General features: G+C 33.7%; 1 protein-coding gene across 1 annotated transcript in view; it reads left to right on the plus strand.

Annotated features, from left to right (window-relative positions):
• Nucleotides 1-14,612, plus strand: part of EML5 (EMAP like 5) — a 98,041-nt gene that overhangs the window by 29,142 nt on the left and 54,287 nt on the right. The window contains exons 6-11 of the mRNA XM_088539740.1: nucleotides 4,486-4,621; nucleotides 8,365-8,566; nucleotides 9,823-9,960; nucleotides 10,501-10,757; nucleotides 12,144-12,356; nucleotides 12,833-13,000. Coding sequence (XP_088395866.1) covers nucleotides 4,486-4,621; nucleotides 8,365-8,566; nucleotides 9,823-9,960; nucleotides 10,501-10,757; nucleotides 12,144-12,356; nucleotides 12,833-13,000 — 1,114 coding nt within the window. The remainder of the gene's footprint in view (nucleotides 1-4,485; nucleotides 4,622-8,364; nucleotides 8,567-9,822; nucleotides 9,961-10,500; nucleotides 10,758-12,143; nucleotides 12,357-12,832; nucleotides 13,001-14,612) is intronic.

Consider the following 14,612-nt stretch of genomic DNA (forward strand, 5'->3'; position numbering starts at 1 on the left):
ACAGATTCTTTTCAAAGTTTTGGCTAACTCCAGTATTGCTGCCTTAGTTGAAGAGACATTTTTCATTTTAATAATAATACAACATGAAAAACAAACAATGATGCCCCAGTGTAAGTAAGAGAGGAAATAGATAGCAGCCTTAACACTAGCAGACAAAATAAGAATTCGCAGATAAATGACCAAACTGTCTGTCTCCTGTCATAGTAATACAAAGAAATATAGTCAGAAGAAAGAAGAGTTGCTGGAAGATTCATATCACAGTGTAATTGGGAAATGAAAAGGTAAAAGCGTGTTGGGATGAAATGGGAGATCACTTGCAAGAGGACTGCAATTCCATCAGACATAGAAGTAGGAGTGAAAGGGAGAAAAGGTGAAAATGAACAGGAGTTAACAGTAAAGGCATGGCACCTACATGCAGAGGATGTTAGATAGCAATGGTAAATTGTGAAATTTTTTTTTTAAACTCTTCTTCCTGAATAACAGTAGTATTAAAAGTTTTAAAAGAGAAAAGGAAAACAGGGCATCATGAAAGCATATGTAAACTTGCTGGCAGAGGCAATAATTCAGGAAATTATTTGTAAGCAATATGTCTGATTCTGTAAAGTTAATATTCATACAGATTGGTTTAAAACAAAAAGTCATTAACCATATGTCTCATTTTTGTGCTACCGAAACAGCAAACAATAGAATCTTCTTTTTATTATCATTATCTTATATGCTCTAAATTTGAGGTAGCTCAATTATCAAGTATATTAAACATACACACAAGATGTTACTTAAGTACTAAAACCAAACAGTATGCTTATTATAAAAACACTATACTTTTAAAGATTTTTGTGTGCTATGCTTTTACCTTGCATTGTAAATGTGTATAAGATGCTTTCTCAGCAGCTGAATAATTTAGTTTGAGATAGTCTTTCCGAGGTACACATTAAAGTTGTGTGGATTGGTGTCAGAAACTGAGGTTAAATAACAAGCTTGAGGTTAAATAACAGGCACCCTGTTAAAACTATTGCACATCTATGTTGGTTGGCTGAACGCTGATTAAATATAGATGGAAACAATATAATGAACTTAAATGAATGGTTTTAAGCTGGTATCGTGTACCAACACACTAAGTGTTGCAGTATTTTTCTCCTACTGCTTAGGCTGTTCATGAATTTAAAAGGTGACTATCCACTTATTTCAGTCATGAGAGGCATATAGACAATTATTTTTAATTTGTTATAGTGTAGGCACATTCTCAGTTAACTGTTTTGGCCGTAATTTGCTAGGAAGTTTGAATTTGACTGTGGTGTCTTTGCCTTGTAAACATACTGAAACCTCTTGTAAACGTGTACAATCCTTTTCCTTGTTATGCAATATCTTGTTAGAGAGGGTGCCTTAGAGTTAGGGCCCAGCATGTGTGTTATTTCATGTTATCATGTGTATCCTTTGTGGTATCTAGGAGTGAAACAGAGTCAATGCAGTTTTCATAGAACTGGTTTAATATTTCCATTTTCCATATTGCTCAGTAGTTTCTTCTTGTACCTGTCTGATGTTTCTATTTGGCCGTAATTGCAGCTAACTGCAGTAATATGCTTTAGGAGTTGCACAGTCAGGATTAGTGTGGTGGCTTTTGTATGAATTAATGCATTTTAGATAAATTAGGAACTGTTTTTTTTTATCCGTTGGAGGCAAAATAAGGTCCAGAAGCACTAGGAAACTGGTGTAATACTGTACCTCAGTATTGCACATTTCTCTCTCTCTCTCTCTCTCTCTCTATATATATATATAAATGAAAACAGAAAAATATTAATACAGTAGTATAGACCATCTTTAACCAGTTCTTGTGTTTCTCCATTTTCCAAATATAGTTTTTGGTATATCCAGGTATTTATTACTTTGCTGTCATTCAGGGTTTTTCCTCCCTGCCCCCACCATTGGAAGGAACACAGATGTAATACCAGTTGGTTTTATTGGAAAAAATAGAGAATGTCCTGCATTTCGAAGGGGAAAAAAAATGTCAATCAACTTGAGTTGTTATTTCCAGGATCTTCCTATTCATTTTGAGCAGGCAAATATAATGCAGTAAAAACATGTGATCTTTCTCATTTTCATGAGAAATTTCTTGTAGCAGAACACTGTAGGTCACTTTAACTATTAAGGTGGAAGACCTTTGTCTACACTCTTATTTTGATTCAGGAGGACTATCAATTTAAAAAAAAAAAAAAAAAAAAAAGGAAAACTTTTTTTTACCCTCACTATTTAATTGGCTCAAACAAAATCAGAGCATTAGTTTGCCCATCATCACTGCTAGGAGACCGGTGACCGTTAAGAACAGAATTATGTTAATGACAATTCCAGACTGAAGGATTATCAGAAGCTGGAAAGCTCCAAAGTTGCTTTGCCTTAAAAATCTTGGCAGTTTCTAATAGTGAAGATTTAGTAGAAGGATTATGACTGGCCAAGCCAGCAGAGTGAAGAGTTTTCCCCTCACTTAATACAGGCCTAATAAATAAATGAAGGCAGCTAAGCTCAAATTCCTCCATTTCATAGTGATTGGACCTATTACTAAGGGGCCTTTTTTTGACTTTTGCCTATAATTCTACTATTCCAGTGGCACAGACACTGACATGAGGATGTCCTATTTCAAGAGATTGAGCAAGCACATCTGCCAAATCTCCTTGACAACCAGTATGTCCTTTTCAAGATAAGGATATTCTGTGCAATGGGAAGCAGATTAATTCTGGACCCACTTGATCTTATCTTCAGAACATTCAGCCAGTAACCCACATCACCACATGTCTGATTTGTTTCTAATACTAATTAAATCATGGATTTTAAAGGGAGTTAATCAGAAGAAAAAGAAAATAATCTAATTCTGTTATCAAAGCTGCGTTCCAAAAAGAGCTTTAGAAGACTTAAGTATGCCAAACCTTGGGTAGAATTTGGTACATGATACAAAACGAGCTAAAACTCCTTCAGCCTCAGATTTGCTCAATGGTAATAGAAAGTTAATGCAGTAAAACAGATGGGCATACACACGCAAAACCAAACATAGTTTGGATTGTATTTTCAAAAAGTCTTTAGGGTTCTAAAGAAACTAAAAGAGGATTTTCAGAAAATTAGAGATAATACGAGTTGGTCTTCCAATCTGCTTATGACTTGAAAAGTCTACTGCATTTCTCTTTAGTCACAAATATTTCTGAAAATGTGGCATATCGTAAAAGCCAATGTCCAAAGTATGGATATTTCACATTGAAAAAGCTGAGTTCTACCACATTTATCTTTGAGTCTTAATTGTCTTCGGACATTTCACCAATATGTTGCTTTTTCTGTAAAATCTGAGGAATGGAAATTCTTACAAGCCACAACACTGGATTCTCAGTTGTTTTTCTCTTCAGTATTAATCTCCCTTTTGCAAATAGTTTCACCGTTGGCAGTAATGTGCTTCAGTACTTCAAAATTACATCTCAGATGGGAAACTGTAGGAACTGTACTTCTCCTTTACAAAACCAAAATTTCAAAATAATAGAGGTTTTATGCTTCTTATTGTTTTACTATCTCTATGACAGTAGTTAAGAACCACATTTTCTCTTCCATAATTTTTAATGATTTCCTCTTTTTTTGTGTGTGTGTTGTAGCTGACAATGTTAAATATTTCCATTAAGTTTAGGAATAATTTTTAAACTTCTCACAGAAGTATTAGCTGAAGTTGTGTTTTTCGTAGCCCCATGTGCTGAAATGCCTGAGATGCTTTATAAAATAAGTTAGACAGGTCAGTTGTTTTAGTTCTTGTTTCTTAACCCTACCTTTATAATAAATGATAAAATATTATTATAAATTTATATTCTTTGTCATAAAATGTAAAAAAAAAAAAAAAAAAAAGTTATGTTTATGAACTGATTGCATAGAAGCTGACTAATAACAATAAAGGGCCTGAACCAAGCCTAATTGAGATCACTGGAAACCTTTCTGCTGACATTGGACCAAAAATACTCGACCAGTTCAGAGTCATTAGCCTGTTCCTTGAAAGCACGATGCTTTTGTGTATGTGAGATATTTGTACAAAGAAAATGGATTAATTAGATATAGTAAATGTTACTTTGTAGTTTGGAGTGGTGAGTCATAATAAACAATGTTTTTAGAGCTCCAATCCATGAAATAATTTCAATTTGTAGGTTAGATGAGTACAGTGTTTTAATAGATTGTTTTATAGTGTGAGCATAGGTTAATCTGGTGACTGTGCATATTGTTGTTGTTCATTTTAGCCACTTGAATCAAAGATTACAGTCTGACTGTTTTACCCTTTTGCCGTGTTTACTATAGCAAAGGTCATGCTAATGTGCTTGACGTGCTCAATACATTACAGAGGCCCTTGGTCCTTTCAACAGCATAAGAGGTGGGAAAACATTCTCTACCATCGCTGAGAAGAATTCTGCTTTGCATCATGGAATCTGTAACTTGTCTGTTTCGTTAAAGAGAATTTTCTTTCCTCTTCAGGCAGGAATTTTCAGCATGAATGCCTGTGAGGAAGGGTTTGCCACTGGTGGCAGGGATGGCTGCGTTCGCTTGTGGGATTTAAATTTTAAACCAATTACTGTGATTGATCTCAGGGAAACAGACCAAGGATATAAAGGTAAAAAGAATCCTGTCACTTTTGGTGTACCATCAGGTAGGAAATTTGTCACTGTTTTAAAAAAGCAAAGACTTTGTTTTTTTGTTTGTTTTTTTTTTTTAAAGAAAAAAATGGTTGCATGGTCATATGAATTATTTGCCAGATGAGAAGTATTCTGTGTTTTGAGAATGCCTGCTGGTGAAGATGACATAGTCCTTCAAAGAAATGTAAAATGACATAGAGAATTTATAGACACAGAGAATGAACTTTTTTTCCTCTGAACTGAAAAGATGCACATTTCTTCTATAGCACAGCAAGTTTTACCAAGCAACAGTAACATTGACAGAGAACTTGGAAGACACGATGAGGTCTATGATGAAAAACAAGAGTGCAGTATTGCCTTCTATAGTTAACCAGATTTTTAGAAAAACTTTATGGAGATACTAATTCACACTTCCATAGTATTTAGAACTCTGCCTAGATATACCAAATGTATAAGGAATGACTTCAGTTGGTGGTCTGTGTCATATTAAAATGTTATATCTAGCAATTTACAGTATATTTAACATTATCATCCTAGATATTGTTGCTGTAGTAAACTGGAAAAATGAGATGAACTTGCACTGCAGCACTAGTGTCACTCACAGTATTGTTCTCGGTGGAATTAGTTCCTCCCAGCCACTCATTTTGCACTAACCTTTTCTAAGGTCGTGCCAAGAATATGACGTGTGGCGCAGTGTCTGAAGACAGTCAGATATGTCAGTAGCAATGAATAACTTATTACAAACAACAAAAATAAGCATTTGTGTTTTGTTATTGATTTTGAAACCCAACTAAGATTGTCAAATATTCCAACAAGACTGGATGCAGCCTGTTCTAGATGCACTGGAGTACAGTGAATGTCGTGACTGGGACAATTTAAGAGAAATAATCCCTTCAGTCTCCAAAGGACAAACATCATCCGTGTTCATACATTCTTTGCTTCTCAGGAAGATAGACTCATTTTCTATCTCCAGTATTTTATAAACCTATGCTTTAATTTATTTTTTCTGGGTAGTCATTTCAGTTTCTGTGATACCTGACAGATTCATTTCAAACCGTTTAATAAATCACAAGTTCATTATTTCTAAATACAATAGTTACATATTAGGATTTCACTGAAACTATAATTAGTCTTTCACTGGAGTGCGTAGATAATTGCACTTGCCCCTTCAAATTAGGAAGATTAAATTTAGTTTTAAATGTATTTGTCAAGAGTAAAGGAAAAATACCTGTTTGTGTTAAGCTATGTTTCTGTCTTCTGTTACCCTTTAACCCACTAACTTAATATTCTTTGGAGATGCTTCAGATCTGTTAATTAAATTCTAAGGGAATGCATTTTGAAATGAAGCTATTCTGCTGTTGTCTCTCATTTTCAAAATGATACTAATGTCAGTGTATCTGTCACTTTTGCTGTTGTTAATTAATAGTTTTTGTAGGTATTTTCTCTTTCAGTATATTTATTTTTCAGTATATATTTCAGTTTAAATGTAGCCCCCTTTAGGTCTCTAACAAAATGAGATGTCATTTTATTTTAGCAACAATAATAGTAGTGTAGCAGTGACTGCTGTAATAGGACTGTGAAACACTTGTTATAATTTTGTTCAGCCTCCATTTTTTTGAGCATAAACATACGTCCATTTTTGGTAAAAACTTTGCAGCTAAACACATACACGTTTCTATTGCATGCAGTTGAAAGTTTCATTTTGTACCCTGTTTGTTTTTTTGAACTTTTTCTCTTCCCCAAAGGGTCTCCTTTGCTTTTAAAGGAAGAGACACTTGCCAGGAGCTCTGCGTAGTTGTTCTTGATCCGTTATGGGAACTCTACCTCGTCTTGCTTGTCAAATACCAGTAGCAGCTAACAGTTTTTATTAAATTCAGTTTCCTGAATCTTCTCCCTTTGGTCTTTTGTATTAGTGGTTATTTTTACCATATCCCTTTCAAGATTACCTTCATGACCTCTCCTATTCACTTTTTTAGTTGCATTCTCTGCCTCTCTCATACTTCTATCTGTGGATAATTTTATCTGCATATGCCCACTCAAGTACTGCATCTGTATGGATGTCTGCCCATTGTCTCTAGATGTATCTCTTTGCAACCAAGCTGTTTTCCAGCATATCTGCAACCACCACAAGAAGCTTCAGATTACCAAAACAAATCTCTTAATCAAACATTCTGACTATTTTTTTATTTTTTACTAGCTGTGGACAATATAGCCATGTAATGTTCGTATCATAGAAGTGAATGATAGGGTGGTCGTGCCTATATTCATTACTGTGTCACAAGAAGAATAAAGGTGTAAAGTGAAACAGTTGATGCTGAAGGCTTGCATCTGCAATGTGTATCCATTTTGGGGGACGCTTAATTGAAGTACTACTGGTCTGGTTCTGTGGAATGAACATTGCTCAGCAGTTGGAGGGCACTCCACATCTTTCAGTTCGGTTTCACATGGCAGTTTTTTTGCACTCAGAGGCTGTTCTGAGGGCAAAGTGTTCTAAGTAAGCATGATCCAGGAGTTGCACTTCTAAAGCTTTCCTTGTCAGAACTAAAACACCAATGCAGATGCATAGGATTGGAATGCTAACCCTCATGTTCACTGCTGCTAAGGCTTTTTTTTTTTCTTTGTAACTTCAGTAACTTATCTTCCCTTTACGGTTAAATATTTTTCAGAAGCACATTGACTCATACTAAAACAGTATTCCTTTCCTTAGCTTTATAGGTATAATATTGCCTCATTTATATATTAATCCAGAATAGTTTTTTCAACAAACATTCTGGACCTGCCCGCTACAAAATTCATTTTTTAGGCAAAGTGAGTTGAACATGGGCATTGCAAAGAGCTGGTTGTTAGCTACGCCTGAGACTGGCAAAATTGATTTATATGAGCAGGCTGTAGTGAATACAGTTTTTAAAGTGCCTATTCCTAAAACAGGGTGTCTCAGTATATAAGTCCTTCTCAGTATATAAGTTCTTCTCAGTATACATGTGTCCTAGTTTTCATTTTGTTTATTATTCTCCACAACCATGTGCAACTTGTGAGCACTTAGCCTCCAGGTTTTCAGTGGAGCTATCTGTTGCCCAGAAATGTGTATTAGATTCCATCCTCATCCTTTTTCAAGTCTTTTTATGTTGTTGGCAGTAAGGTCTATTTTAGTTGGAAAAAATACTTCCAGATACTCGGATGTTATGAAGACTGGCTTTGGAGGGGGAGGGGAAGCATCTCAGAAAAACAAGCTGGGGAGAAGGTCAGGTTCTTTCACTGTCTTGCATTACTTCTAAGATATACTCCACAGATACTACTGTCACTGACTAACTTGGAGTAGCCCAATTAGTCATATAGGTCTGCTGTTTGATCAGAAATTGTATTTTATATTGTCAGCTATTTTGAATTACATTTTTGAATATTTCTGTCAGCAAAGGTCAGTATTATCTTCCTCTTAGAGATCTCATAATACAGGGATTGACTACTACTTAAAATTAGACTTTTTAAAATTGAGTTGAATTGTGTGGAAAAGTTACTGTTCCACGGACGGTAGATGTGGATGTAGTTGGGAATACATAATGAGAGTAAATGGAAGAATATGTGAAAGTATATTTATGGTATTTCTTGATATTTTCTTGGTTTTCATGGTTTTGTTACATATTCTTTGTCAAATGTTACTTTTATTTCACCGGTTCACAGAATTACTTATATTAAAATATATGACAATCTTCTCCTCCTGCAGGTCTCTCTGTAAGAAGTGTGTGCTGGAGAGGAGACCATATACTAGTTGGGACACAAGACAGCGAAATTTTTGAAATTGTGGTGCATGAACGTAATAAGCCTTTCCTGATAATGCAGGGACACTGTGAAGGAGAACTGTGGGCTTTGGCTGTCCATCCTACAAAACCATTAGCAATGACTGGAAGTGATGATCGATCAGTCAGGTCTATATTTATGTATATGTATATACACACACGTATATGTATTTTTATACTGCATAATATTTTATATCCACAGCTCATTTTATGGAAAACATGATTGAAATGTACCCATTTTAATGGCAGTAAAATGTGATATTCATGTGTTTGTGACCCGGTTAAATTATGCATGATATTAGAGTTCTGTAATACTAAAATGTAGTGGAAATGGATACTTTACAAAATTTACAGAAATTATCCAATTTTAACAAATTTAATGGAGCCTAATATTAAATACACCTATGTGTGTACAGGTATCCAATAAATATTTCCGTTAGAGCAATTATAACGGACATTGACAGGTTGCATAAAAACAAACTAGATGTCAAGTTGACCACATGAACTATTGGCTGTACGCAGTGAATCATCTAGACTGTGAATCTTATCTCTACTCTTATAATCTTTGCATAGTATAGTCCAGCACTTACCATTTTCACTCTTCCCAGGTTCATTTTTTCTTTTGATATGATGAGAATTAGTTTCTCATTTAGAAATTGCAATAAACTTAATGCATCCATAGTAAGAAAGATCTATATTCTCAGAAAGCCTTGTAATGATTCCCTTAGTAGGATAAACTTACAAGTTTAGCTCTTCTGCTTAAAAAAAGAAAAAAATTCCAAACAAAAAAACCCTCTTCTCTATTAGAAATTAAGTATTGGCATTTTTGTTAAATGTCTAAGTGCTGAATTATAAATTTTGAAATCCTGCTATAGAATTCTAGATATATATTAAATGACAGATATTGTACATGTCTTGTAATTACAATCTATTATTAGTAAAACTCAGAAGTTATAATATTGCCTAATTACATGTGTGGAGTTCAGATGTATTATGAATGAGAACTTATTAACAGGCATATATTTATACTGTAAATGGTTTAATTGTTCTTCAACCTTTTCTGAGGTAAAACAATTAACAGAATAATTTACCCAGTAGAATTTTCACTAGAATATTTTAAAAATATTTCCTCCTTATTTGTGTTTTGAGAAAGTCAAACAAAGTTAATCAGCCCCTGAATTTTCTCATTAGATTCTTCCACGCTATTTTAAATACAAAGGTATTCTTTTTCTGTTTGGAATACTTCTGTCTTAAAAGTTTCTGATGGAAAGTTATTTTAAAGTTGGACACTACCGTATCCATCACTATTGAAACTGCAGGCTTCATGTTTTCTTTTACACATTTACAAAGTATTGTCCATATTTATAATTATTACTGCATTTTAGAATTTGGAGCTTAATAGACCATGCCCTGATTGCGCGGTGCAACATGGAGGAACCAATCCGCTGTGCAGCGGTTAGTACCGATGGAATCCATCTTGCCCTCGGCATGAAGGACGGCTCTTTCACTGTGCTTCGAGTCAGGTACATTACAAAAATTAAAAGTTGCTATATTATAAAGGCCTTCTAATTGTTTTTATTGATAAAGTGTATATATACACACTGATTCTACTGAGTTTTCAGGAAGCGCTCACTTAATTTCTGTTTAAAATTGCTGGTCCTCCGGTTTGAAGGAAGAGACTTGCCATAACAGCACATTTAGAAAGGAAAAATACTTTACTTGTTAAGTAAGGCAGGGTTCTAGGATAGAATTTACTTTAGGTACTAGCTTTGTTACTTGTTCTTGAACTGTTAGGAAATAAAGTAAATGATCACTTTTTTTTTCTTTTTTTTTTGTTCACTCTGCATGAGCCAATACAGGACCTTATGTGTCAGTGATCCTTTTTGTCTTTTTGGGCACTAAGACATACTCAATCATAAAAGTAGCAGTGCTATGCTTGTACCTATACTAGTAAAGTTCATTTTGTCATTTTACAATTTTGTCATTTTTTAAAACTGGGAACTTGAGGAACTTGACCATGTAACAAAACTTTTCTATACTTATGACCTTCTTTCATACTACAGAGATATGACTGAAGTTGTTCATATCAAGGACAGGAAAGAAGCTATTCATGAACTAAAATATTCACCAGATGGAAATTTCCTAGCTGTTGGTTCTAATGACAGCTCTGTGGATATATACGGTGTTGTTCAGCGATACAAAAAAGTTGGGGAATGTATTGGATCTTTAAGTTTCATCACCCATATGGATTGGTCTTCAGACAGTAAATATTTACAAACCAATGATGGCAATGGGAAAAGACTGTTTTACAGGATGCCAAGTAAGATTTTTAAGCTGCCTTCATGAGAATTGGAACATGTTAGAGATCTACAGGAGTTTTATGAAAACAGCTAAATATAGATCCTGGTTCCAAGAACTGATTTGTACAGAAAAAGTTTCCTTTTCAAGTTTGTATAAATATTGGCTATATCTGAGTTAGTACAATATTTTTGCCAAACTTACTTAAATATTTTTGTCCTTATGTATATACTCTTATTAACTGCACACGTTTTAATGGAGGAGATGCTGACTTCTTATAATTCATTTTATTTCTCAAAAGTAAAACTTCATTCTCGTATTTCAAGAGAAAAAAATCATATATTCAAATTCTCTTTATCTTAATAGCATTGTAGTATTGAGCTTGAATATTAAATAGGTTATAGTTTGCCCTGAAGGTTTTGAAAATATATGTCAAGATCAAAAATTCTGTCTCAGGTCATCTTGTTTTCTAGAACTATATCTGCAGCTCAACTGAGGAATTTGATTTGCAAGGGATTTTACAATTGGAAATTTGCATTTGATAGAAACAATCACAGAAATAGGACACAAATGAATGTGGCACTGTAACTGGATTAGGCAACGATATAGAAAATGATAATTGAGATACAGAGTTGCTAACGTAAGGATAACAGCATGTTAGGAGCTATTCACTGTGGGCTAAAAGAAATGTTGAAGCTGTGATAAGTAAAAGATTCAAGCTTGCAACCTTCAAAATGAAAAAAATATTAGAATGAAATTTAGCTGGGTATTTCACAGATTACATAAATTGTATTATGATAATTAATATATTAAGATTTAGTTTGCAGATTCAGAGTATGTGGCAACTCCATTATTGTAAATATTTACAAGACAATAGGAGTAGACCCATACCTGTGAAATGTTTCTTGGTCAAAATAATCCCCTTTGCAGTGGATATTATGTATGTGTACATTACATAAATCTCCAAATTTAAATAGTCATGATGCAGCAGTGTTCTGTGGCACAAGGTTTGACTGTGTGTATGCAGTTGTTACATAATTGCATTCTATATTTTTTTTCTACTTATAATATTAATATTGAGTATTTTTGTCATCATCACTTGCTGTATTCTCCCTTCATTTATGATGTAGTATTTGCACTTTGCACTGTGCATTGCTTATAGTTCGATGGGGCATTTTTGTGACTCTCTTTGCTGATGTATCTAACTCATTCTGTATATGACTCTGATTCAGTGCAGCGAACGAGACAGAAGGTGCTATTACAATGTTATAAGAGGATGTTGTTACAATGCCTGTTTTTTAATTCTATGTCGATTGCATTTAATTTCTGGATATTTTTTGAAAACTCTACGTTATTCAGAAAATGTGTAAGTAAATATTGAAAAATAACTTCATTTTTTTTCTATCAGGTGGAAAAGAAGTAACAAACAAGGAAGAATTAAAAGTCATTCAGTGGGCATCATGGACCTGTGTTTCTGGCCTTGAAGTTAATGGAATTTGGCCCAAATATTCAGATATAAATGATATAAATTCTGTAGATGCAAATTTTATTGGTCAAGTTTTGGTTACAGCTGATGATTATGGAATAGTAAAACTCTTTCGATATCCATGTCTAAGAAAAGGTAGTGCTTTTGTTTGAGTTCAATTAGAAATGCTTATGAATTTTTGTTATTCAAAAAAAAAAGGCTTTGTATTTTATAATGTCTGCTATAAAAAAAATGAGAATATATATATGGGAAACTTCTTTTCTCTATCCTAAATATATATGGTTTAAAAGTTAATTAAATTAAAATATTGGCTACTTAAATAAATGCATCAAGAATTATTATGCCTCATATTGGAATATCATGTGTCTTCTCTGTTTCTGTTTGACTTGTTAAAGATATTATATCATGAAATCTAACTTTAAATATTTATCATAAAGTCATATTAAAATTTAGGAATAATGCCCTACTTTGGTGCTATTAGGGTAACACCTGTAACTGAGGTTTCTTAATCGAACTATTACTTTGTAGAAGGGTTTCTTGATGCATTTTTCTGATATGCTCTGAAAAAAGTGTTTCACATGTATTGAAAGGAATTTTTCTTTTTGTTCTAGGGGCAAAATTTAAAAAATACCTTGGACATTCTGCTCATGTGACAAATGTCAGGTGGTCCCATGATCACCAGTGGGTTGTCTCTATTGGAGGAGCTGATCATTCTGTCTTTCAGTGGAAATTTGTACCCGATCGGAAATTGAAGGACTCTCTTCATATAGCACCCCAAGGTAAATAACTTACAAAATAATTGGACGAAGGGTATTAATAAGGAAGTAAAGTTGGTTGGTGCAAGCATAGCTTAGAATTCTCCGGTTTCATGAAGTTCTTTAAACTTTGCAGTTTTCATAGTATCACCTAAAGACTTGCTTGCACCCTGAATGTACAGTCTATCAAGTTTGCAAAAACAGCGCTGTGTTCCTTCTGCAAGGATAATCTTAAAAGTTCTGGTCGTCAATATGAATCTACCCATAGCGATATCTTACCTCACTGAGTTGAGGAAGACACATGCTAAATTCAGGATTTTGGCATGCATTTTTAGGAGAAAATATAATAATGGACAAGAAAGAATAATCTTTATAGTTGGAAAAACAAAACGAAGTATAAAATCAAAATGCTATATTTTATACAGAAAAATGTTGTTTACAAATAAAAAAACCCATTACCTAGGTCAAACAATTTAACTGCACCAAAAAAAAAAAAAGTTTAGTTAGTTCATATTAGTCTAACAGTGTTAGAACCATCTTTCAGATTAGAGAAATGTTTTGCCAAACATTAATGTTATTTTCCAATATATGTAAGCACTTTGCCTTCAAGAACATTCTTCATCTGTAGTTGTGGATTAAAATCAGTAAAGTAAATGAACTTGGTGTGACATAATGCCTCTTCCAAAAAAAATTACTGGTTAAAACTCTGCATAAAATCTCACTCACCCTGCATGTTTATGTGTAAAGAGGAATTTTTGATGCGAATGTGCAGCATAAACCTGTATACTGATATTTTTTATAATAATAATAGTAATTATTATTACAAGCTCAAGGCTACAGTTGAAATAAGTTATTTTGCCTCTTTATTAGTTGACTGGTTGAAGATGTAGCAGTTTGCTTTGTTTCTCCAAATACACTGATTTCTTTTTTAAAATTCCATTATTGTTTCAATATATGTCGTGTTTACCCATAATTCATTTAATTGTTGCTCCAATTCTCTCAGCTCTATCAGTACTTTTCCTGAATGTGAACATCAGAAGTGAGTACTGATTTAGTACTGGACAAATCAGTGCCAAAGAAGAAGCAATAGTTCTCTACATCATCTTGAGATTCACCAGAAAGCCAGCTGATTTGGTCCTTCATGCTGGGAATGCATTTTCAGTCAATTATTTCCCATGACCCAAATTTCTCGTTAGCCACTGCTTCCTGAGATAAAAATCCCATACTGTAAGTGTAGTGTATGTTCCTTGTTGGTAGGTATGTGACCTTATGTCAGGCTGCATGACACTATATATACCACTTACTACTAAGTTGTATAGCTTGAAGGATTGCACTTTATTGCGTATTTCTAGAAATATTTCTGCTGAATGATGATTCTCTGATTACAATTGTGTTATGAGATCTTTTAAAATTCCATTGTGTTCTAAATCGATTTTTCTGTCCAGTTTCTTAATTGCAATATTGTGCAAGACCAATTACTCAATCAAATATTGCAGAGATGTCCAAAAGTATTACCGTTTATCAACTAGGATTATGATTTCATAAAGAAGTAAAGTGCAATTAATCAAGCTCTGCTTTTATGGATCTTGTTTGATGAGCATAATCTGATTTCATAATTTAAATTCAGTGCAAATCA

The sequence above is a fragment of the Tinamus guttatus genome, unplaced genomic scaffold (genome assembly GCF_059628265.1).
Source record: "Tinamus guttatus ecotype Peru unplaced genomic scaffold, ASM5962826v1 Tinamus_guttatus_pri_ptg000048l, whole genome shotgun sequence".
NCBI lineage: Eukaryota > Metazoa > Chordata > Aves > Tinamiformes > Tinamidae > Tinamus > Tinamus guttatus.